The sequence below is a fragment of the Anoplopoma fimbria genome, chromosome 6, assembly GCF_027596085.1.
Source record: "Anoplopoma fimbria isolate UVic2021 breed Golden Eagle Sablefish chromosome 6, Afim_UVic_2022, whole genome shotgun sequence".
NCBI classification, from domain to species: Eukaryota; Metazoa; Chordata; class Actinopteri; order Perciformes; family Anoplopomatidae; genus Anoplopoma; species Anoplopoma fimbria.
This window is the reverse complement of record NC_072454.1, coordinates 15022955-15049597: the sequence shown is the minus strand read 5'-3', so window position 1 is coordinate 15049597 and position 26643 is coordinate 15022955. Positions and strand designations below refer to the sequence as shown.

The following is a 26643-nucleotide window of genomic DNA, read 5'->3' as shown; positions in this document are numbered from 1 at the left end:
ACAATTCATGACTTTATAAGATGACCATATGTATTGTATGTACAATCTTAGTAAGTTAAGTCATTATTAGTAGAACTATAGCTGTTAGATAAAAAAATCTGTTAAAAGTTAAATATTTGAGAAATCTAGTATAGTATAGTTTAAGTATAAAGTGGCAGAATATTAAAAGTACAAGTACCTCAAAATCATATTTAAGTATAGGACGTGAGTAAATATTTTCCACCAGTAAGCATAGTGAAAGTTTCACATAAAGAACTACATTTGTATTGATTGAAATGTATTGTCCAGGCAAGTGGTTGCAAATAGAGATTAAAGCTTACTACCTCTAAATTAATAAAGAATAGGAAATATTATAATTTATGGTTTTAAAGGTATTTTTTTCTAATTCATCTAATCAACCCTCTGAACCCCAAAACCCATCGGCATGTTTTCTATAAATGACACTGTTTATCATAGCCAAAAGCTGTAAAAAAAAGTCATTATCATCAGATTTTCATTCTTCAGACGGTCCTTCAACTCATCAATAAAAAGGAACCTTTTAAAATCTAGTACAGTGTTCTGTACACTATCAGACTTTAAGAGAGCATGCTAACACTCAGGCTGCTCTTTGTTGATGCAGAGCAGGCTTTCACTAAGAACACAAACATGATAAAACTTGTTTGAGTGGATCAAACTGAGATCTGCGTGCTCTATAGATAGCAGTTTCAGTTCTGCATTTCTAAAGACTTCAAGCTGTTCGTGCAGAAACAGTGCTGCAGTGGTTTTTCACACCTTGTTCATTGCTAACTTGTAAGTACATAATCTGCTGTCCATTTATGTGATGAAGTGGAATTTAAAAAGGAGCAGTGTAACACATTGCTGAACTGTAACATGAGCAGTGCAGTATTTGTGTCACAGTATACTAAAGCTTGTTGGCTGATCCGGTGCTTGTTCTGCACCCAGAAAACTCCATGTTCTCTGGTTATGCCCCTAGCAACCCACACAAACCCTCAATACTTGGAAGGAGGCAGTGATCATTACTATTATTTTCCTTTTGTATTGTCAGAGATGGGCTGTCTGCTTCACTATTCCATGCTCTCCTTATCTGCTTCTCTTTCCACCCATGATAATTGAGGGTGGCTGTAGGCCAATAAAAGTCCGGAGTGAGGGTGGAGGGTGGAGAGCGGAGGTGGGAGGGGGAGAGAAAGACAGAAACAGAGGAAACAGAGAGCTGCTGGAAAAGGCAGGCTTTCATTCAGCAGAGAAACATGTGCACTTCTCTCTAAATCCAGTTTCTGTAAACCCAGGGCTGTGAACAGTATTGATCACTGGCTCTCAATGAGAGGATTAACAGGAACTCACACAAGGGCTTGGACGCTTACCGGTAACTTTTCAATTACTATGTCTTTTTGTGAAGTAACTTATTGTATTTTAGAAATTCTACTTTGCAGTTAGAGGTTTTGGGTGTGTTTTTATGCACGAGGATGTTACTGTCAAATTTATTTTATCAATAGACATTTAAATTCAGAGTATTAGAATCTATAGAGGCAGATTTTGATCATTAAAGTGAATTCATGATGTGTTCAGATAAGTAACCGTTTTTGCACAGTGTCAACTTTTGCTTTAGTGTCCTCGAGTTTGTGCTGCCGCAGTTGCATATTGAAGACATTAAGCTCAGTTATCAGTCCCTTGTTTGTGCTACTGTCATGCAAAGAATGAATGGAATCAGCTCAAGATTTTTTTCCTGGCCATTTCACTTCTCGTAAAAAGGATTTTTTCTTTCGTATTTCTTGAATCTGTGCAAGCATACTACACAGTGCACCTCAGTATTGCATCTATTGTACTCATACCGTTTTTTTTACAGATGTGAGAATATCATACACAAAGAAAAAAAGCTTTTGAGAGTGGACAGCGATAAGAACTATATCAGCAGACATTTACAAAACATTTTATGCATTCAGATTAGTTGAACAGATTTCTACGGAGAACAACTGACAGGGCTTGGTTTTCCCTTGTTGCCCAAAGAATTTGGCAGATATAAATCCCCCTGCTCTTGGCAACTGTTCAGCATGAACAGCAGTTGTTGTTTCTGGAATGAAACATCTTCCTCTTGTGAAATTTACCACAGATAAGTATAACTTTGGCAGGTCAAGTGGAGTTAAAGCATGCAGTTTAATTACATAACGTACTTGTACAAAACAAATAGAAAAGATCAACTTTTTTAAATCTCTGAGCTCAATAATTTAAATGATTATCATGGTGTCCTGCTAAATATAAAATGTAAATTTTAAAGGGAAGTATGACAAAATCTGGGGTAAGGTTTTTTAAAATCTGTGTTATGACTCAGTGTCGCCCACCCTGAACAAGTAAAATGCTATTTAGTGAATTTCAGGAAGCAGCTTCCTGAACAGCATTTCCAGCTGGAACTTAACTGTGAATAAGTCCCACATAAATCTTATTGAGTTAGCACAGTAATGCAACAAACAACTGGCTCAACCTAGAATAATGCCACGTGGTAGTTATTTTCACAACTAAAACTAAAAATATATTTAATCCAGCATTACAGTTCTGCCATTCAAACACCAAAACCTGGAGCTACAAAGTGTCTGTGCTGTCCCAATAACATCAGAGATCAGTGGGGTCTGGTACTAACCTGCAACACTAGTGCACCTGTTAATTCTGCTACATTATGCATGCATTCCAACCCTAAGCATTATAGCTTAGCATGCGTAATGTTGCGTCTCTATTCCTTGATAAAGGTTGTTTCCCTTCATCTCAACTACATGTGTTTGGTCAAAGTCCACCGCCGGAATTTCACTGTCTGATGGTGTAAATGAATTCCATGTGGCTCGAGCAGAGGTGTAGAAACACTCCGTTTGGGGAAAGTCAGTCGAGGGGAAAGTCATCCTGACTGGACCCTGACAATGAGGGGGTTTTCCAACAACCTCCTCCAGCTCTCTAGCGGGGAAATATTCTGAAGAAAACGGCTTGCACAACTATGGCAGCTTAACGCCTCCTCAAACTGAGTAACTTCAACGCTGAGGTTACATGGTGGAAAAATTCAGTCATGTTAAAGAGTATGACCTCTCTTTGGCAGCACAGGAATAAAAGCTTTTGGGAGGCCAAGGGTCATGTCCTAGCCACTGTGTTGTTGAACCTCACAATCAGAAATAGCTATGTATAAGGAGTTTGTTTCCTTCCTGTCAAGTTCCTTCCACAAGTCATGCTTTCTCTACTGTACGCAGCATACCTGGTCTTCATTTGCAACTGCCTCCTTTTTGAGATGTCAGAAGTTTCTTTCTTTCACGTGTTGAAAAATGGAGATGATAATTTAACACATAAACAGCACATGATAAACCATGTCTACCCTCTGCTCACATGCTCAATGTAAACACAACCTTTTTCTTGTTTCACCTGGTTCATAATATTTCAGTTCATCTCTTATTCCATGAGCGTGAACATAATCATCATTGTATCCACAACAATACTACATGTTGTGTGACGCACATTGAATGATATCATTGTTCACCTTTTACTGAAATATACTTGCAAAACACAGCAGGTATGCAACATGCCATTGTTTTGTACTTGACATTAATCAATGTTAAAGGACAAACTGCATTTTGTCATGTGTTGCACTTGTCTTGACATTACTTCACTGAAATTTGAGTGGGATTTGTGTTCAATATCTGAGTTGATGCCGAAGCATATCCAAGACTGCTGTCGTAAGAAACAGAACAGATTTGGCAATTGGTTGAAATGGCTTAAAATGGCCCTCTGTTGGTTGTATGAACAGAGTTTACAGCCATGCTAGCTTTGAGTTAAATGCTAAAGTCAGCATGCTAACATGCTCACAATGACAATTTCAACTCGCTTATGTTAAGCAGGTATAATGTAAACCATGTTCACCATCTTAGTTTGGCACATCAGCATAATTTTTAAAATACTGCAATCATCTGCATTAGACAAAAAGAAAAGCTGAGGGTGAAGAGGAAGTTGTTAGTTTTGCAGGTATTTGGTCATGAATCAAAGTACTCAAAGTAACCAAAGTTTAAATTTTCACCTGATGATAGAGCTAGATGAAAAGTAGGCGGATCCCCAAAGTCATTGGGATATATGATAAAAGCGTCTGCTAAATGACTGTAATGTAATGTAATGTAATGTAATATATGGATTGGTACAACATGGATATCAATACAAAATTCCGCAATTTAGATTATAAATCACAACCAAAGATTTCGATCAGCTCTTAATGGCTCTGAAAATATCGACAGAGAGCCGGTGTCTCACAACTATCAATGCTAATTGTGCAAACTACAGCTAAAGTGCTGACAGAGCTAACAGTGTTTACCTGAGGGGGAACTGCTTCTGCTATGATACTGTCGGTCAGGTCAGCTAAACTGTAACTTCTGTATGAGAGCAGTGCAGCGCAGGAAAAACCTCACATGTATAGATATATACATGTGAGGTACATATTTTACTTGAGTGGCCTCAGAATTCCATAATTTATCTGACAGTCACATCCAGGTTATATCGGGACATCAGCTACTATGTTTGGACCCGTTATTTTGAGTTCCTGGAGCATAGAAAAAGTATTTCAACAGTCAGCACTCAGCCACACAGCAAGAATGTTGCTGTGCAGGTGTAGAGTGAGGAGCCTTAGAACTGGGCACATGCAGCAAAATCATAACTGATTGAGTCAATAATTCAGGTAATAAACAGTTGTAGGGCAAAACATCAGCACATGGGAGTGGCTAAATTAAGGATATAGAAGAAGAGTTGAAGGGTGTTGAAAGGTATTGAAGCAAACCAAAAGCGATGAATGAAATGCACAAACTGTTTCACTAACATCTTCCCAGAGTGTAAGTTTTCTATATGTTCAGACTTGCCAATGTTTTGAAGCAATATGCCAGGGTATAAAGTAGTCTTACTCCAAGGATGACAAACCTTTTGACATAAATGTTGTAAGTCTTCTGCAGCATGTGATAGTAACTGGTTGAAATTACTTCATATGCTGATGGGAAGGAAGGTATTACAATTGGTGTTATCCATTATGGAGGAAAAGTGTAGGAGTGACGCTTCTCTGGGCAGCCGTATTATACAGTATTTTGGCAAAGAGTGGGCAGAGATTGGCAAATGGCAGCAGATTTGAGGAAACAGCTGATAATCCCACAGGAAACAGTGAGCAGTGGTTTAAAGGCAGTTGTGGTCAGACGTTTAGTGAGTTGTTTATTTAGTAAAGCTGACAGTGCCATGTGAGGATGTGGTGGATGAGGCTTGAAAGGAAAATGCTTAGGTGTAATGTGGCTGTGCGGCAGGACTGGAAAGATAAAATGCGCCACATGGAGGTTGTAAGCAGAGCTCAGAGTATAACTTTGTGGTTCAAGTAAGTGAATTAGGGATTTGTGGATTGTACAGCAGAGTCTGTGGCAGCAGTGGGAGGTAGGAAGTGAATATCACTCAGGAGAAAGCAAACATGGGCTGATAGGATTTGCACTTGATGGCCCCAGTGACAACTGCGTGCAGCTGTTTTCAGCATTAACTCTGAAAAACCCACTTGGCTCTACCTGCTCAGCTCCAAACAGCACAAGATAGCAACTACTTGGTGAACATAGTAGAGCATTAAGCAGCTAAAGAGCAAGATATTTTTTACCTCACATTGGTAGAGACCAAAAACAGAGCTAAAAATATTGGACTAACACTCCCTAAGTGGATAGTACTGACTCCATATTAATGGACATTATCAACTTTATAAGGTGGTGACATGTCAATGTGGTTGCACTGCCTCCAAGTGGCCAAAATACAATCAAACAATGCAGTATTAAGATCATGTCTGATTAAACCATAAGTATTCAGATGTTTTTGTTCTTTTCCATTATTTTGATATTTGGCATCCATTTCTTCTACTGTTTTTTTTACCCTACCTTCCGTAATGGCATTTGAAACAATGAATGGACTGCTCTGTCTGTTCTGTGCTTCACTTGGGCCTTGACCTAAGTGCAATATGCACACAGTATAGTTTGCACCAAATCAACTTTTATGTACACACTACTCTGTACTATTGCCTATCCTGGATATAGCCAGGCTTCTGCAAAAATCGACAGCTGATGAAAAATCTAAATCATAACCTGGCCTGCTGTATAAATAACTGCTGATTCACAAAACCTTACCAAAAATAACTTGAAACAATAAAATTAATATGGAAAATCTTTGAAAATGAAATAAATGATTACAGTGTGAATGTATGCATGGACTTCCTGCTGTCATGCTTGAGTCATACACATTCACACAAAGGTTAATCAGATCACCTTCATATAACATTTAGGGTGAACTTTGGTGCTTCATCCAGAGAGACAACATTACCTTAATACACAAATGCTGCTTTTTTTTGCATGTATCAACAATGCTTGAATCATATATTGTTTGAACTAATTCATCATTTATATGTCACTCAAGTTATCTCCCAGTCTTCATAATCACTGTATGTGTGAGACTGCAGGTAGTGGTTTTGTGATTAAAGTCTATGGAGAGAGGATGAGCCAGAATAAATGGCTGCCAAACATCTCAATAATGGAAAAACAATAGTCTGAGGCATTAACTTCTGTCAAGGCAAGAGTAGCACAAGTACCATGTGTCACAAATGCTTGCATTGTTCTTTTTCTTTTTCTCTGCAATACAAAGCATGTTTTTCCTTTTCCCTTTAGGTGCACAGTTGGAACTCGGTACTGCTGCATAATGGGTTACAGAGCGACATCCATGCATTGTGTCTTAAGATGCCTGTGCTTCATGCTTCTCCATTTGTTTAGTGCAGCTCAAGATGAAGACATAAGAAGTAAGAATGCTTCTGTCTTCATTGTCTCACACTTTGTTATGCTTGTTGTCCATACATAAAAAAAATGCCAAATGCATACAATTGGCAAAGATGATTTCATGTACTGTAAATGCATTTTATTTAAAGTATTTCACCAAACTAGGTAGGATATGTCGAAACCATTATTTTAAACTGCTGACTGTTTATTTCCTGTCTGCTTCAGGTTGTAGGACCGCGCCATGTGATTTGGTCTTTATTCTAGACGGTTCGTGGAGTGTTGAAGATGTCAACTTTGAAATAGTAAAGCGTTGGCTCGTCAACATAACAACAAGCTTCAACATTGGACAGAAGTTTACCCAGGTTGGAGTCGTCCAATACAGCGATGACCCCGTTTTAGAAATTCCTCTGGGGAAGCATTTCGCCACCAAAGACCTCATCAAAGCAATGGAGTCCATTGATTACATGGGGGGAAACACAAGGACAGGGACAGCCATTCAGTTTGCAACAGATAAACTGTTTGGCCTGTCGGAGCGCGGCCCATCAGGAATTTCCAGAATCGCTGTTGTCCTCACAGACGGCAAGTCTCAAGATGAGGTTTTGAAAGCGGCAGAGGCAGCAAGGAAAAAAGGAGTAATTCTGTTTGCAATTGGTGTTGGGCCAGAGACAGAAGTGTCCCAGTTGCAAGCCATTGCAAACAAGCCATTTTCAACTTACGTCTTCTCTGTTGAGGACTACAAAGGTATTTCCAGGATCATACAGATCATACGACAGAAACTGTGCGAAGGTAAGCAATTGCTGATTAGTGTCTGGAGCTGAAAATAATGTTCTGCTAAAATATTATGATGTCAAATATTACTTTCATAACGACCTCAGAGAGGTATCTCTTCACCTACTCCATTTGTCCATACCTTCATTATTCTCCATTTGTCCCCATGTTTGTTGATTTTTCTATTTAACTGTGTTTGTCTGTTGCAGAAACTGTTTGTCCAACAAGAATTCCCATAGATTCCCGCGATGAGAAGGGTTTTGATATTCTGTTACATTTAAATTTGGCGAAAAAAGCAAAGAAGGTACAAGGGACATATTACGGCACTAAGGCCTATGAAGTGACGCCTCGTGTAGACTTGAGTGTAGCTACCCGGTAATCACCTTGCTTTTATTCTTTCTTCATCATAACTAGTGTAATCACAAGTTGACTGACGTTTATATTTTATATTTTGGTCACCCAGGAACCTTTTTCCTGATGGCTTGCCTCCATCATATGTTTTTGTGGCCACACTGAGGTATAAAGGATCAGTGGGAATAGAGGAGTGGGACGTGTGGAGAATACAGACGCTTGATGGGAAACCTCAGATGGCGGTCACTCTTAATGGAGTAGAGCGCACCGTCAAGTTCACCACAACCAGTGAGGCACCAAGTGGAACTCAAACAGTTACATTTTCACAGCACACAGCAAGGGTACGTTAACAGTGTGTTTTATTTCTTTGAAACAATCTTAAAAGGGCCCTCTGCTGTTTTCACACATTAAAATCAGTTAACTTTTCAAAGAGAGTATTAAACTACACAGTTGTTTAAAGTATAAGTTTTTTGGCTGTGTAGGAGCTTTGTCAAGCCTGAGAAAATTATGATATTGGTGTTTACCAGTCAGAGATGTTCACACAAAGAGACACACTGAGTTGCATTATGGGAACTGTAATATCCATCTTTTTTACTACAGATTAAAAGTTAGGATATTTTGGCCTCTGCCGCTGCGATTTCCACCATTCTAATTTGCACCTGTCTCTTCTGAGTCTTCGATCTTTATGAAGGTGCAAAGTTATATTGCCGGAATACGTCTCTTAGGGTCTGATTGATGCATGAATGCTATAAATTCAGAATATTAGTGCTTGTAACTTTTCCAAGAAAAGCACACTCACACGGGTAATTAATGGTATTCAAAGGGTATTCTGTTCATTATGTCCTATATTACAAATCTGGCCAGAAACTGTATAAAGGTCTAAGCACTTTCTTTCAACCACACATAATACCTGTTATGTAACCAATCAATCCTAATCCTCCAATTCACGCATCCAGACAGCTGGTATAAGCCTTTACAGCTTCGGAAGCCTATTCAACCTTTACAAAAGCTACAGTACATCTCTATGATAAACAGATTAAAAACTTGCCTTTGAAAAGGAAGCACATCATTTGAACTCTTTTAGATGGATAGATTACCTCTATTACAGTTTATTCAAAGACTGCAAAACAAACAGAATCTCAATCTGGAATGTTGTGTTTCCCAGATATTTATATATGATACATAAATCTTCACAATCATAATGTGCATACATAATACCAAATGAGGATTGTGTGTTAATAACTTTATATTACAATTTCCCAACAGTTTGAGCATTACAGCAATGTAAACACTCCCTCCAGGGGGCAGATTGATTTTTGAATGACTCTATCAGCACACATCCAGAATGTACCATAGCATTAACAACGTTTTTCCTGTTCTTTTTCTATGACGAAAGTAGCTGTTCGATGAGAAATGGCATCAGCTGCGGCTGCTGGTCACCGAGGAAGATGTTACCCTTTATGTTGATGACCTGGAGATTGAAACCCGATCCTTGGAGCCCCCTGTCGGTATTTTTATCAATGGAAAAACCCAAGTTGGAAAATATGTCAGTAAAGAAACAACAGCGCCAGTAAGTTTATTAACACTATACTTTTGCTCTGGTTTATGCTTTTAGATGCTTGTTTAAGAAAGGAGATGCACTTATGACTTCTGGTGACTAGTAGTTCTCTTGAATACCTATGTTGAATACGCTTTGGATAAAAGCGTCTGCTAAATGACTGTAATGTAATGTAATGTAATGTAATGTAACATCAAGAACCCTATTTTCATAAAATACAGTTTGTTTCCCCGAAAAATAATCAAGAAGTACGTCAACTTGACTATAGAAAGAAAGAAGAGTTTGTTTAATGAGTATTTAAGCAAACTCAGCACTGATAGATGTTTTAAACAGCATCACACAGTTTATTGTTGCCTCCTGAGAGACATGCTCAACTCTGTGGAATATAAATCATTGGCAAAAATAAGCCTTTTTCTCCTCTAGGTCTTATTAATGTTTGTTTTATTTGTCTCAATGGGCATATTTACTTCCAAACATGCTGCATTTGCAATAAATTATAATTATCCTATGTTGTAATTGGCTCTGCAGAAGGCTATATAGTGCAATGCATATACATCCCTGCAAAATAATATGCTTTAATTTAAAGATAACGATATGGAAAAGAATAATAACTGTGTTCTGCAGAATAAATCCTTTTATTCTAATTGTTATATATGATGTTACACTTTTTATTATGAAACAACAGCACAAAAGAACGATATAAAATACCTCAGGAACATATGTGACTAATTAGGTAATTGCATTTGTGACCACAATGATGGTCAATTAATTAAAATACATGTAAAATAATGTAAATAATGCAGCTGTTTTACTAAACTAAAATACTTAGTACAACAAGCTGTAGATTGTTATGAATATAAAGCAAAATATTATAAATAAATGTAATATAATCACAAAAAAACATTGTGTAACATAAGACATAACAGGAGACGGTCTGTGCGGAAAATCCGTTGTTTAAAAAGAAAGAAGGGAAGAATATAAATCATTTATGACTTTTACTTTATATAGCTATGGATATTAGCTATATGAAGCTATATAAATATGATATTATACTGCAGCTTGGCAGTGAATGTTATTTTTTGTGCTGATCCATTTTTATAAGGATCATCTAGTTTAAAGCCATTTAACAGAGTCAGTTCACTTTTGCGAGAATCGTGTCTGGATAAACACACTTGTAATTGGAAACAGATTTTTGTAATAGGACCTCTAAAAGTACCACAATGCAATTCTAAACAACTTTAAATTAGCATGAACCACCAGACCACACCAGACATTCTTGTTGTGTTTAAACCTAAAGAAGCTACAAACCCTCATTATCATTAACAAAATGCAAACCATTTTGTTTTACATAGTTTTATGCTGCCAGCTCGTACTAATGTTTTCATGAAGCTTGAAATAATATAAATCATATGTGGGGATCTTCTCTCTGCTCACATGGTAACTAGAGTGAAACAGTCCATGGGACATTCTGGAGCCATTTTACCGACATCAACAAAATACCAAATAATGGAAGAATATTGTAACGTCGCTACAGAACCCTTCCAACACTGAGGGAGGTCTGGCAACATGTAGCTGCTTAATGCCCAATGAGGGCAATTTAATAGTTGTACAATAGCAATTTAAATTCATTAGTGGCAAAGCACTGATAAAATCCAAATAAACGTTGCAAATTGCCCCAATGTTTGTTTTGTTAGCTTGTTTGGAGGCTCCAAGGGTGGAGGTTGTGCTTTAACAAGAGTTTCTTCTCTTTTTAAATCTTGTTCAGTTTGAAATCCAGAAACTTCGCATTTACTGTGACCCTGAGCAGAGTACCCGTGAGACTGCGTGTGAAATCCCTGGAGTTGTAAGTACAAGAGTCTTCTTGGCGCTGAACTTATTTTTCAGTCCAAAAGCAACAAAGATGACTTTTTCTCACCTAGTTCTCACCTTGTACAACTACATCTGTTTCTGCTTTGAAACACACAATTTCACCATCAGTTTACTCCACACCTCATTCTGCATTGCATAAAATGATTTTCTTGCTTTATGTTCCTTCAGCTCAGTGTACTGCAGTATTGTGTAGTGAAAGTGTAAACTCAGCATATTCATTTCAAGTCACATCTGTTCATGAATCCAATAATTTATTGGAGGAGGACCCATGGCTCAGCTTCAACCATGTTGCACTCAGTAAATTTCTTTATTGTTTGTTGGCTCTAACTGTGTTTATGAAGCAGTGGCCCGTTGTCATGTTGGCTTTGAAACTGCTTTAACCACAAAGCCAGTGCCAAATTACTGTTTTTAATGTGAGGATGAAAATATCAAAAGAGAAAAGATGAGTAGCCTAAAATTACAATCGCTTTCCAAGTAACCACCGCTTCTCTCCTCTCTCTGTTTGCTTTTATTGGCTTATTTGCAATGGAATCTCAAAGTTCAGTTATAAATGTCCTTCTCATGAACGATCAGATGCCTTTCTGGCAAAATATCACATCATTTGATTTCAAAACAGAAATATATCCAGTTTACAGTGAACATTTTAGCAGGAAGACCTGCTTATTCAAAGTAAAATACAGATTAGATTAAGAGCACAGCAGGTAAAGTAAGCTTTTGTGATGAAAATAATTATTTTTTTATTGAATGTATAAATGATTTGTCAGGTTTCCGTATTGGATTTGGAAATTTTAAAAACATTATACCATTATTTGATCGATTGCTTGTGTCCAACCAATTGTCAAAAACTCCAAAAAGTTATCAGTTTACAATCGTAAAAGACGAAGAAAATGAGCAAATATTCATATCTGAGAAGATATGCAATTAATGCAATGATTAATGCATTATTAAAATGGCTGCCAATACTTTTATGTCTATTGACTAATTAATAAATCCATAAATCGTTGCAGCTCTAATATGTATACTTCTGTATCAACGCTCAATGTCTAGTCTTTTTTATTACAGTGCTCCAACAGTCCTGATTACGCCGAACCAACTCAAGAACCTTGTGTTTGTCCTCCTGGAGCCCCTGGACTTCCAGGAATAAAGGTCAGTCATTAAATTTTTTTTGCTTCTTTCTATTATCTTTCATTCTTTGTCTTGTGTTAGTTTATTGTTTCATATTCAGCACATACCGCCACACTGAAAACCAGCCTACAAGCAAAATAAGCCTGCAGAGATGAATGCAAAACGGCACACTCACAGTACTGTGAGATATCAGTGAATAGAGTATGTCCCTGGTGTTACACTGACCTCCACCACATCCTCAGTGTTCAGACAGTTGGTTAAATATTTACTTTAAACAGTGGTATTCTGTTGAGATTAAATGAGAGAAGAATAATTCGGGATGGTGGTTTATGTATAAACTCCCTTCTGAGTGATCACAGCTTCGCCTTGAGGGATTGTGTGCTGAATTTCTACATGCTGCTCTCTGTGTAGGATAAGCAATAAGCACATGAAGTTGCACAATAGGTCGAATACAGCTACAGTCATTACAGCCTGTAAACACAGATTTCCTTGGTGCCTGAAACAGTGCTCTGTGGGAGGTTTTAGTGCTTTAATCTCTTAAATACACAGTTATCTGCTGAAAACTACAAATTATGGATGCACCAAATAGCTTATATTCTCCTGTTAGGCAAATTGCGGCTTGCTATTGTTTGGAAGCTACAGTATGGTTAGCCTTGTAAGATAATTTTGTAATGTACTGTTTGCTTGATGCAAACCAGACCACTGTTTTAGATAAACACTCGTTAGAGTGGAAAATGACCAAAATTAGGATAAAAGCCTTCATGTTCCCTCTTTAGATATTAGCAGCCCCGGTCATAAAACCTTACACAAGGTCTTTAGATATATATTACCACAGCAACAAGTCTCTTTGTTAATAAAACCTACATGGGCTCAGGCATGTTTGTGTTTATAACATCACAGCTATTCTTTTACAACATTTACCAATAGATCCAAAATGCTGGGACCATTGCAGGCTGCAGACGTTCCTTATAACCCGCACAGTGTCTGAGAGCATCTTACATTAGACAAACTAACTCAGCAAGACACATTCAATCAAAACTCCCTCTTTCTATGGATTCATTTATGATGCTTTGAGGTTGCATGATAGATAATGAAATTAACTTTTTTTGCTACACATCATTAAATCAGCTCATTTCTCTTTCTTTAGGGTGATCAAGGAAACACTGGCAAAGCTGGTCAGCCTGGACCTACTGGTGCTGATGGTAAGCCTGTGAGTACTACATAGTTCAATATACAAATATACAGATCTTAATTGCCAACAACACTGTCACAGCAGCATCCACAACATAATCTGAGAAAAGAGCAGAACCAATTGAGTTAATGTACCCATTAAGTCATGGCAGTTGGTGCTTGTTAATTCGATGTGGTCAGGATCGCTTCAGTGGTAAATATACTTATTTACTTATTTTTCCAATGGATAAATAGAAAAACATCTCTGATTATACCACAGGTCGCAGCACACTGGTAATTTGGTTAATGAAAAACATCCAAAACTAAACCATATGTCCTACCACATGATCAAAAACTCACCCTGCAGCCTAGACTCACTTAGAGATCATGCACACAGTTGAAGGGGTTCAAATGTTTAACCAAATGTGTGTATCTCTCATCTTTTTTCTAAATGAAAGGGTATCCCTGGCATTAGAGGAAGTCCAGGGCTGCAAGGTCCACCAGGAGTAGAGGTAAGGAAACTTTCAGTTGATTTACTTTAACAATAAATTCAGCATCTAGAATAGAGAATTTAAAGCTGTTTCCTTTTTTTCTGTCAGGGTCCACGTGGGTCAAATGGGTACAAAGGCGAGCAAGGGAGGCCTGGTGTTTTGGTAGGAAGGTCAAAAAGCACAATTGTGGCCAGAAAGGTTTCATTATCATGCTGTTGCACTGATTTGTGACCACTAAAGATCAATTTTGTTCTTTCAGGGTGAGAGAGGTGTGCCAGGATTACCAGGATCACCTGGAAAAACAGGAGAGAAGGTGGCGATGTTAATAATTCAAATACTACTTGAAAATACACTATCCAGATATTGCTAGACATTATTTACCTAAAATCTAATTTAAGCATGAGAAGTGAGTAAAATTGCTGACTGCGTTGATCAAAGCTGAGACGAAAAATGATAAAGAAAAAAACAAAACGTCTGTCAAGTTAAATTTTCTTTTTATGAGATCAAATGTAGGATTAACAGGAAACCCCTGCTAGAGACATTAACCTGAACCGTTTGAACACCATCACATCAATCACTCTAGAAACCATATGTTATGAATATAAAGACAGATCCCCTGGGAGAGTAAAAAAATACAACTTCTAAACTGTCTGACAAGAGCATGTTGCAGAGAGAACCTGAGGGGAATCAGAGACTTTTTAAATGTGTTCATATTTCCTGACTTTTGTTCTGGCCTTTCCTTCGGAAGCTCAAACAACAAACAAAAAAAAGGTCCTTAGCAACCGCTTTATTGTAAGATCTGAGGTAGAGAGGAAAGGAAGACGGGAAGAAACTAAAATACCCGATCATATGCCCACAGAGAGGAATATATATCAGTTAGAAGTAAATGGTAAATGTACTGTACTTGTATAGCGCTTTTCTAGTCTTCCGACCACTCAAAGCGCTTTTACATTACTAATCATTCACCCATTCACACCCATTCATTCACTGATGACAGGAGCTACCATGCAAGGTGCCACCTGAACATCAGGACCCTAACTAACATTCAAACACATACATACACCGCAGGGTTAAGTGTCTTGCCCAAGGACACATCGACAAGGACTGCCGGAGTCAGGGATCAAACCGCCGATCCTCTGATTGGGGGACGACCCTGCTCTCCACTGAGCCACAGCCCGAAGTAAAACCTTTGTGTGTTACAAACCTGGCTTCATTGCCCATCAACCTTTACAATATAGCCTTTTATTGTAGTGGAGAAATAGTATAGAGATAAAAAAAAAATCTAAATGCGAATGAATCTTCTTTTATCAGATAAAACCTGACAGCTAAACATCTTTCACATTCAAGGCTAAGGAGACAAACTCTGAGCCTCAAAGCCCATTCAAAGTATCAAGATGTTAAGACTAGCCACGGCATGATGGCTGTTCATCATTCACTGTTCAGTCACAAAGCCTTGAAAACATATGTGCAATTGATGCTGCATGTTACCAGCAGCTGTCATGTGTAGAAGACATAACATATGGGCCACGAGGGGAGAGCACCTGTGAGATGAAATGTGTTAGCTGCCACAAGCAGTCCGAACCTAAACCTGTGATTGCAGTGAACATTTTGCCTTTAGCATTATTTTGAGGATCAATGAGGTAATGCTTCCTCTCTAGACGTAATCAGTGTGACCACAGGGGGTTCCTGCCAGTTGGCTTAAGTGGAAAACAATTCAAGCAGTTAAATGTCATTTAAAAAAATGGTTTCAGCTGTTTGCACATGGAGCGAACCCTCCTGTACCACCTGTCCCATTATTAGAGAATCCCTCACAGGTCCAGGATTTATCATTTTAAGTTATTTCTAGTGTTTTGGACTGTCTTCTTCAACGTACATTGATTAATAGGTGAAATACTTTGGAGAGACAGCGCACAACTGGGGACTTCACTTCTGAAGGTCGTGTGTATTTACTGAATCTTTTCTATCTTATTCCAAGTAATCCTTACAAGATCAAAGGATCATGGCTTTTACTGCAAGAATGCCCTTTTAAAATCCCATAATTAGACATCTAATTATTGCGATGGTCTAAAGCATCATGAATGATGAGATGAGCATCTAGATGGAGGGCACTGCTAGTGATTTTCCATCACTTCTTACTTGTCAAAGAAGAACAGCTGCTAAAAATGTTAAAGAGTTTGGGAAAGCTCTGTGCAAATTACTCCAGCCATTTGGCATTCATTTTTAAATCAATTTTCCTAAAGGCCAAGTGTAAACCCTCCAAACGTTTTGGTCTAAGTAACTAAATACCCTTAATGTCTGGGTCAAGAGATGGTTGCACTTTGGGAAAACTTAATATACTCCATGCACCACAGAACAATCTCTGCAGACCGAGAAGTCTTCAACCAGCAGCCTCTCAAGCTTCTGTTCAAGTTAGGCGGAATCCTCATTTTGTAGAGTATACGATTTTCTATGGATATAAATGCATTTACATCTACCGTTCCAAATTGTTCCCATATTGTAAGACCACCCAAGGGTGTAGTTTCATTTTCCTGGCGTAGGATCTAGTGCACGGAAACATGAGATGTCTGCTTAATTAAGTCAGAAGTACATAATTAAAGGACAAAAGAGGAAGAATTATTAGCTACTTTGCCAAAAATTTGATATGTTTGTGTATTCACAGTCTGTGATACTTGTTTATGACCAGAGCCATTAATCACCTTTGAAGGTACATTTTATTTCTAATCATGTGGCCATCCAGTCTGTGCTAACAATCCCTGTAGTTCATTAACTCAGTAACTACATTCATCACGACAGAAATCAAAGCAATAGGAAACCCATAGCTAAGCTTGGGGAGTGAGTGAAAGCTCCTTATAACAACTTTCCTGCACACCTGATGCAAACCAGTCATTGCTAACACTGCTAGGAACTGCCCTGTTGTTTGCACAATATTGTCACACAAAGTGGTACTGACTAGCATTTGCAACACAATCCAAAAAGCAGTAAGTAGACGAATGACGCGCAAACACTAGCAGTTGGTTTCCATTATTGTGCCTTAACTGCCTCGGCTGCAGCACTTCAAGTCGAGGTATTTTTTTTCAGTCGAGGTATATTTTTATATAACAAATATTTTAGCAAATTAAGCAACAATAGAAATGTTCAGCCAGTTATAAATATGTCATTTGGTGTCATTTTTCAGTGTACAATAACTTGTTCCCCGGGAGTTGATTAGCATATTATCAAAAGATGGTTTGCAAATCTGAGAAAACAGATGACGTTACGTCCCGTATTGTTTCCAAATGTATTTTTTTATTCTGAAAATACAGTGACTCATCGTTCCACATTTTGGCACCATTCAACAGACACTTGACTAACGTCTAGTATTCGGGCAATTTTTTAAATGCCTGAATGGCGCAGTGAAGACGTCACTACTTTAAGTTTCAGTCCAACTAGTTGCTGAATTTATTGTCAAGCCAACAAAAGGTCTGTCAGTGTTTGACATTACTGGCTAATGTCAAACACTGACTGCATATTTGTGACCATGTTGACGTTGCAATTGGTCTATGAAGTGCTCTTGTTTCACACATTTGTGCCTCCTGATTTGACTCATAATGAGGTCCCTCTATTACAAACATGGATGATTATGTCAAATTAGTGGCAAACCATCACTGTCTTAAAGTTTAGATAAGGATGGCAAGATTATACAATTAAAGGTAAGAACTTTTATTTTATCACATCTAGTGATGATATAACACCTTTAATCTTTTCTCAGGGCTCAATAGGATCCACAGGCATTGCAGGGTTACCGGGGAAAGCTGGTCAAGTGGTAAGGCTGCAGATAATTCTAATGGCTTCTGAAAATTACACAAGAAATATAACAATCCTAACTTGATGGCATGATGTTTCTAGGGAGAAAAGGGAAGTTTGGGACCTACTGGGCCACCCGGTTTTCCAGGAGACCCAGTATGTATAAAACATTTCATAATCAAATAAGAGCTCATGTGCAATTCTAACCGTTTATAAAAATCCTGTTCTCTGCTTTCAGGGCCTACCTGGGAGAAATGGAGCGGTTGGATTTCCTGGTAGACCTGGTCAAAAGGTCTGTGAGTTTTGTCAGTGCATAACAGTATGTTACAAAACTCATTCAGGGATTAGGAGAATATTAGAGGCATGAGGTTGGCTGAGTGAGCAGACTCTTAAAAGAAATCACTGCTCCAAAGAGTTGTGATGTTGATGTTTTGGCAACCATTGCAATGTAGTCATACAGTGCTGGTGTCTCCCTTTTCTTTTGCCAAACCACATTTGACAATATTTCTACACATCACACTTTAGATGCCTATCTAATAAATCTATCATGACACGTAAAAATTCTGAGGCAATGATTAAATGATTAATGATGCTTTTGTTTATAAAGGGAGAAGCTGGAGCCAGTGGTCTTCCTGGTGTTGATGGGAGGCAAGGCCATCCTGTGAGTTTGAAACACAACCATTACTCATTGTTTGGTATTTTATAGGTTGTTTGAGTTGTCACATCTTTACTTGCACTTCTAGCAATTGAGGATTTGATGCAAAATATGCATGAATGAGTTCAAAATTTGAAGGAAAAAAAGGTAAACTTGTAAACCTTAGTAGAGTAAAAAAAACTACTAAGGTTTACAAGTTGTAGTTGGCATGAAATTATACTGACGCAAGATAACATTAGGAAAATACTGTACTGGTTTTATGGATGACTCAGTTTTTGCATGCACATGTTTTACTGTTGTAAGTGTGTTAACATACTGTCAGCAGTATTGAGAGTATCCCTGACAGCTAGTAAATTAGGGGTATTTCCCCTGAAGTTCATCCCAGGATAACCCTATTATGTAACCAGCAGGCTTCATGCTTTAATCTCAGGCAGTAAAAGTAACTCAGTGAGGGAATTCTGTGGCGCTCTCGCAAATCTGTTTTAGGAAGAAAGTGTTTCAACTGGGCAGCCACCCCACTGATTATGATTATAAGTGTTGTCCAAAACTTTGTGATGGGTCTACAAAAGATGAGTCAGTTGCTCCACAAGGCTGTAAGCCATTTTCCCCCAACTAGAACAATAGAGTTTGCGGTGTAGCCAAGGAGCCAGGATTAGTACCATACTTCCTCAAGTTAAAACACGATGAAGTTAGCACTTCAATGTCGGCCCAGAGACAGGGATTTCTTCTCCTATAGGGAGAGTGTGAGTGTCTGGGTGGCTCTTACTATGTTTTCTGTCTCTCTTCCTGCCTGTCAAATCCATCATTAAGAACATATGTTACTTAAACTTTAGTTTGAGGCAACCACTGAGCATCTGCAAGCGTTTAACTCTGAAGAAAATAAGGTCAAAACAAAAAACTAAAGAGACTTTCCAGGGTAATTTTCCTGCATGTTTTGAACCACAAACATTTAATGTATTAAACCATTTATTTGTAAATTTGAAACATTCCCTCTTTCTCCTATCTGCAATTATAATACCAACTTCTTTCTTTATTACAATATTGCACAAATGTAGCACAAAAGATTCATCTAAAGATTGTACACTTGTGTGACAAAGACAGTGCTGAGCTGCTGCACAGAGCGAGTCCGAAGAAGGAGCCCAAAACCATGTTTCTCGAATACAACTAACCAGCCGTAACTGGGGAGTGTAACATTTCTTGGTGCACCATGTCAGTTCAATCAGTTCCTTTTATTGAGCAATTGGCTACATTTGTTGCTGACACAATGAAGTAATTATTTCGCTTTGAAAATACGTGAACTGGAACCTGTAGTCCTTCATGCTGGTTTTAATATCAGTTCAGAAACACTGCATATGAAAACATGCAGTTTCAGTAAAAAAGTTTAGACAACAGACACATAAGAAACATTTTATTCTATTTATTTTTTGGCATTCTTGAATATATTGATTGACGTTACAATATTATGTGTTTCCTTGCTCCCAGGGTATGCCTGGATTGCCAGGAATTGCAGGCGAGAATGGACAAAAGGTGAGCTCCTGTTCCTAATGTATGTGCAAAATAAACTGATCAATGTTTTTTGCGTCATTCTTTGTGATCGAATTTGACTGAAATGATTTAAGGGGGAAGCTGGTTTGCCTGGATCCAGAGGCTTCACAGGATCGACCGGACCACCTGTAAGTTAACAGCTGTTATAGACTAGTTGTGTAAACATTGAATCTGATGAGTTACCAAAACTATTTCTTCACCCTCCTGCAGGGTGAAATGGGCTTACCTGGTGCACCTGGTTTAAAAGGATCCTTTGGACAAAAGGTAGTGCCTTTTGAGCTTCTTCAAACAGCTTTATTGTCAGTGATGCAAAGGGTTCGGAAATAACCACAGATTTTCATCTTACTGACAGTCATCAAAAACATTTAATAAAGTATTTAAAATGGATTAACTGTGCACTAAATAGAATGTGAGTTTATCCCCTGCTGCGCCCCTGGGGCTTTGAGTGCACCGTGACCCAGATAAGTCAATTCTGCAGATCAATCCACACGGGCTGGCATTAGCAACAGACAAGCTGGAGGCCGATCCATGTTGTGATTTAAGTTAAATCAAAGCACAATGTTGTACAGTTAAACAGCTGCCAACAAGTACATGGGTTTAGTTTGGCTTTTTATGACAAAACATTCCCAAGCCCTATGTTATGCAGCGTATACAACATGTGTCATCAGTTTGTATAAGGTTACATCTATGAAGCTTTCTAACCAACAAGTTGATTGAAATACATAGAGAGCTGCATTGGTCAGCAGCAGTGAATGTTTAGTTTGGTCGCTGTTTTTCTAAAATACACATTTACAAGTAACGATCTCTTCGCCACACCCGCAGTGCTAAATTAAGGGATGATCTCGGCCGACTGCTTTCGTCAGTGGAATTTTAGTGGAAATGTAAGCAGTCTGGCTTGTCTGGTCTGGACGCTCTGTCTCCTAATCTCTTTTCATTAGCTGATCGTCTTTAACAAGCCAATGTGTATCGGTAAATGGCACACAAGTGAAAAGCTAGTTTATGAACAGGCATGCAATACTTTTGATTTTATGGCTGATCTTCAGACTGCAATTACTGAGGCTTGTTCAACTGGAAAAGAAAGCACACAATTTGACATAATTAAATGTCACGCTGCACCAAAACCTTGTGAAAGTAAGCTAAAACTATTGCATGCATCAATGAAAATGAATTATGATAAGGAATATAAAGCAGTCAGGACTGCAGCATATGATGTGGTTTAGATGCTATTGCAATGTTTTCTGTAACATAAGACATGTTTTATTTCTTAATCAAGGGGAATAAGGGAGAAGGTGGAAGTCCAGGTATACAAGGAATACAAGGGCCTGCGGTATGTTTCAATTTTAATGATCAGATATGAACCAGGTGGCTTCATGTCTAAACATGTTTTTATCCACAATGTAAAAAAGTATTTTTGGAAGTTTTATGTTCTAAAGTATATAAACAAAGTGTGCTCTGTATAATGATTGGTGTTAAACTGAATACTTTTGAAGGGGAGTGCAGGAGAAGAAGGCAGAGCAGGTCAGCCGGGGCACCCAGGCATGCCAGGCCTGAAGGGCAGCAAGGTATTCCTTCTTACATTTTGCTCTGCCAGTGTTTTGACGCTGCCGTCTTTTTTTCTTCTCTTAATCATTTGGTACTTTTGCTTGTTTCTCTGCCACATAATGTAAAGCATTATGTTATAATCCATGTCTTTTTTTTGTTAGGGACAAAGAGGAAATACAGGTGAAAGAGGAGGAACGGTAAGATTGGAGACAAATTTACACTGCCATCAACGCTTATCTAGTCACTCAAGTAGATCATACTATGATCATGTTGACCTCTGTAATGTTAATCTAATAATAACTCAAATTTCAAGATTGAGAGCACATTATGAGCTTTGCATAAATGTCAGTGTAATTTATTACCATTGGGTGCTGTATTAAGACTTTGGTCGAAAATAACTTGCTACCTGTTTTATTAAAGTCGCAGTTTGGAACACTTATTCAGTAATTGTTGTGAGATTGTATTCATCACAATAGGCAGTCTATATGAAGTGTACCTCTATTAGTTGATGAATATAAACTCTTTAATTAATTCAAATAGAAATCAACATACTTATAGTATAACTGGATATTTGGGGTTCTACTGACTTCCATCATGGTTTTTCTCCATTATCCTTAAGTGGATCAATTTCATGTCATGACAACAAAATTTACTCTGGAATGCAACAATAATGTGTGTTCATATTAATGTAATCAAATCTAACGAGCAATGTGATGTGTTTAAAACCCATTATCACATTGTTTCAACCTGAAGTATTACTTACGGAAGTACTATATGATGCAAAGACCGATGCTTGATCCAAATGTTTTCAGATGGGTTTGTGACGTTGATCAAGTCATTTTCTCAACAGGGAATGACAGGTGAAAAAGGAGAGCATGGTCGGAAAGGGGAACACGTGAGTTGCTTTGATCAGCTCTGCTGTTTGATGAAGACTTTCAATAAATGGACACAAGTAGTGCAAAAAAAGTTCACAGTAAAATTGTGGAACTTAAGATACAACTTCATATATGAACTACTCCCCTCATGAATGCTCCATTTCTGTTTCTATGTTACATAGCAGGAACGCTAAAAAGTTATCTAGCTTTAAGTTGCAATAGCGCCACCATGTGGCCATTTGTTAAGGCATTTAAATCTTCAGTCATACCTCCTAAACTATGAAGTTTAGCAAAATATCATAGTTGCAATACATATCTGATCCATATAGGCCATACCCACTTATGTGTACAGTGATTTTTTATTTTCCTTTTTTTGTTGTCTCACAAATCCTCCTCCAAACCATAATTGGTACATATTTGTATGACCCTGTAAGTGTGATCCTTTAACTATGACCATTTCAATTTCTTGATGGCGTGGCCTATTTGTCATCAATTTCTGAACCCATGCAGGTGCTTTTTAAACAAACTCTAGATGACATAGGCACATATCAGAGTGACACTGCAACATTTGATGCTATTTAGCCTATAGATGGTGCTAGAACAGCTTTACACCCACTCATTGGTCATTAGTCTGACTTGCTTCACATTTTCATTCATATTAAACACTTACACAATATTTCAGATATTTAAGTGTTTTCCAAAAATCCACAAGATTTCTGTCAATGAGAATTTTAATGGCAATCTAGAGGCATGTTTGTGTTACAAACATAACAAATGTTGATGGTTGTACAGCCTTGTTGATGGTATTTGCTTCCTAGTTTTTATTTACTTATCCTGACTTTCATTGACAGGGCTCCACTGGTCCAATGGGACTAAAAGGAGAGGTATGATAAACTGAGTGCTTTAATAACTGTACCTCTATCCAACCTGAACTGTGTCTATGGCTAACCTGGGGGTGGTATTCTTTGCCAGAAAGGGACAGGAGGGGATTCAGGGCCGAGAGGTCAAGAAGGTCAAGTGGGTAGGCCCGGACAGTCGGGTCAGTCAGGCCTACCTGGCCCCCGAGGGCTGCAGGGGGAAGGTGGTCTACCTGGCACACCTGGCCCACCTGGACCTGAAGGAAGATCTGTATGTGCTACACATTGTGCTAACGATACTGTTTTTCTATTATGGTATATCTGATATTGACTGACATAGTGGAATGGACAGATCTATAAGATACATCATTTTTATTCCAGGCAAGTCAAATGTCGGACGGTCACATTCGGCAAATCTGCAGAGAGATGCTTCAGTGTGAGTATCATTACAGACTGATGATGAGTTTCTGTGTGATTTCGCTACACATCTGAATTCTTTTTATTGTCAATCATCCTAGCTGAGCTGCATTTATTGTTGCTGAGCAACCAGCAGAGTAGCTGTAAAAGGTGTCAAAGCCGGCCCGGATCGCCTGGTCCTCCAGGTCCAACTGGGCTCCAGGGACTCAGGGGTACTCCTGGACTAAGTGGGTCTATGGGACAGCCGGGCCACCCTGGTCGGCCGGGGCACCCTGGTATTACTGGGCTGAAAGGTAAAAACCAACGTCGAAGTCTACAGTGTGTTATTGAAGCTGTTTGGCAGGATGCTCAAACAGGTACACTTGTGTTTGCAGGAGAACCAGGTTTCTTGGGTGAGAAGGGGAGCCCTGGCCGGACCACCATTGGAGACCAGGGGCCACCGGGGCCTCCAGGTAAACAATGTGGCTACTTATTCAGTTCCACAAATCACTCACAAAGCCATGTGGAAGCTAATTTGCTGGGATACATTAAAAAGGACTTCATTCTTTCAGCACTGTGACCCGTTCCTCTAAACTGATCATGGCTTTTATCTCCACAGGTCCAACCGGTCCCCAGGGGTACAGTAAACCAGGTCCTCCAGGTGAGCCTGGATCCCCTGGTGTAAGCGGAGCAGAAGGTAAAAGTGGGAATCCTGGCATCCCTGGTCAGCCTGGGGTGTGTGATCCATCCATGTGCTACGGTAGCATGATGAGGCGGGATCCTTACAGCAAAGGGCCAAACTATTGACGTAATGCGGCGTCACTGCAGGCACCAGTCTAGAGCTGATGTGGAACAAACAGCCATTCTCAGGAAGATCTCATTTTTACAGTTTCGCTCTGTTGTGGAAACAAAACGGACCTCCTCTATCACCAGTTATGTGATCTCAGACAGTCAACAGAACTAGATCCTATCACATTTTCCTCTGCTGGTATTTTGTATCATTATTCACACGTCTTTGAACATATTTTCATGTTCTTATGGTGTTAAGAGAATCAATGATACGCTCCATTTAGTACCTCTCATCTGAGCACCTCATACTCATGTACTTCATGTGTCATGATCTCTCTCTGGGCAGTATGGCTGGTGCCTTTTCCCATATTGCCCCCTGGTGTTGCTTCACTGCATGTGCATCTCTAAATTTTCTCCACATGGATTGGTGCTTTATCTTCTGTAAAAAAACAAAACACATGCTCTATGATCTATAAATTCCATGTTCAGTGAATTGTTTCACCATAAATTATGAGCGAAATAATCATTTTTCAGCACAAGACTGTGATTTCCTGTAGCTGATTGTGACCTGCTGTAAGCCTGTGTTCCTTTAGCATTCAGTTTGACTGTTAAGCTCTTTACTCTAATGAAAACATTTTAAAAAAAGATAATATTGTGTCTCAACCAAGATAGATGAATACTTTCCCCTCTATCACAATCATTCAATCACATGCCATTTTATTCAAAGTAGGAAGCAAAATGTTTAAAGTTTCAACGTCTAAGAACATGCTCAGATTTTACTTTGAAATATGTCATTTATGTTTCTAAGGCTTACCTTTCATTACTGTAGCAAGTATTTTATTGTTATTTATAAAAGAGTCATAACTGTGTATTTCAGCCGGGACATGTCTTACACAGCTTTTGTAATTTTATTATTTTGTTAAAAGGTGACTTTCTCTTTTTTTACTAGAATTAAAACATCTTAATGATTTGTGAACTTAGTTTGGTCTGTACTTTGGGCTTTAACTTTTCAGGTTTATTCCAGCTGTCCATTACACCATCAATCGCATTTTTCTCCTGGATTATTATTATTATTTTTTTTTTTTACTTTTTCTGTGTGTTTGTAAGGTGTGAACTACTGCAGCATCAAAAAGGATGTATTGTGGAACGAAAAAAAAGATCAGCAGCTGGGTCCTCCTCTAAGGACACAGCACTAGGAAACTTGAATACAAAGTGCAACTGTAGAATGTGTGTGAGTGTGTGTTAAACTTCAGAAGTAACCAGTTAAGCGCATTGTACACTAGATGGCGCTATGTGGTAACATCCAAACATATCGAGGAGGTTTTCTACCTTTCTACGCTTCCTTTATTCACTTTGGACAGCAGCCACCCCATCACATGGAAACCTCTGAGTATTTATGCTTTTAATTATCACAGCAATCTAACTTCAACATGCGGTTTACTTAGTGCTCCTCTGAGAACAGAACTTTCTAGTCTCCTTGTGTCAACTTAACTTATACTTTTATATACTACTCTTTGGGGTGTTTTGTACAATTATAAAGCTGGGGGGGACCTGCAACGAGTCCGAGGCTCTTAATTTTGAATTTGTTGTATTTTTATACATTTTTTTGTTTTGTTTTTTAGTTCTTCCATGATCTGTTCCTACATGGGATCATTTTTAGTGCAGCACATTTACAAGTTGTCCTATTTGTTCGTTGGTGCATTTAATAAAATAATAAAATGATAAAATAATATTTTATAGCATCCCAATTGATCATAATCCCATGCAGCATAAAACAGGATCCTTGTTGTTGTTGTTGTTGTTGTTGGTGACTGCAGCTGGAGCCCTCTCCCGTAAACACGCGGACTTCAATAAGTTGAGGTGATTAAAAGGCGCTGTCATTATTCTTCCACTCGTTAAGACGGGCTCTCGGATTTCAAGTGTCTCCTTTTACACTCCTGGGCCGCCACATTCATCATGGGACCGTGCTGGAGTTTATTGCTGCCACTAGAGGTAGATGCAAAAACAAAAAAGTTGAGTGTGGGATGGACTCGGAGGGCAACTAGCCCCAATGCACTCTCTCAAGAGGTAGAAGAAAGAAA

At 38.5% G+C, this 26643-nt stretch overlaps 1 protein-coding gene across 2 annotated transcripts; it reads left to right on the top strand.

Annotated features, from left to right (window-relative positions):
- The first annotated feature begins 1232 nt into the window (after window positions 1–1232).
- On the top strand, window positions 1233–25640 carry col21a1 (collagen, type XXI, alpha 1). Of its 2 annotated transcripts, XM_054599615.1 has the most exons (29): window positions 1275–1363; window positions 6684–6811; window positions 7014–7574; window positions 7766–7931; window positions 8020–8248; window positions 9307–9477; window positions 11231–11308; window positions 12397–12480; window positions 13607–13669; window positions 14088–14141; window positions 14229–14282; window positions 14380–14433; window positions 17869–17922; window positions 18006–18059; window positions 18142–18195; window positions 18511–18564; window positions 20041–20085; window positions 20178–20231; window positions 20314–20367; window positions 21377–21430; window positions 21594–21665; window positions 21807–21842; window positions 22496–22540; window positions 23372–23404; window positions 23493–23648; window positions 23759–23813; window positions 23896–24087; window positions 24169–24246; window positions 24393–25640. In XM_054599615.1, exons 2-29 carry the CDS (start codon window positions 6715–6717, stop codon window positions 24578–24580), a joined length of 2889 nt encoding a protein of 962 aa, XP_054455590.1. In that variant the 5' UTR covers window positions 1275–1363; window positions 6684–6714; the 3' UTR covers window positions 24581–25640. The 2 variants fall into 2 exon arrangements, with proteins under 2 accessions (XP_054455591.1, XP_054455590.1); XM_054599616.1 differs by lacking the exon at window positions 6684–6811 and having other exon boundaries at window positions 1233–1363.
- Window positions 25641–26643: the final 1003 nt, after the last annotated feature.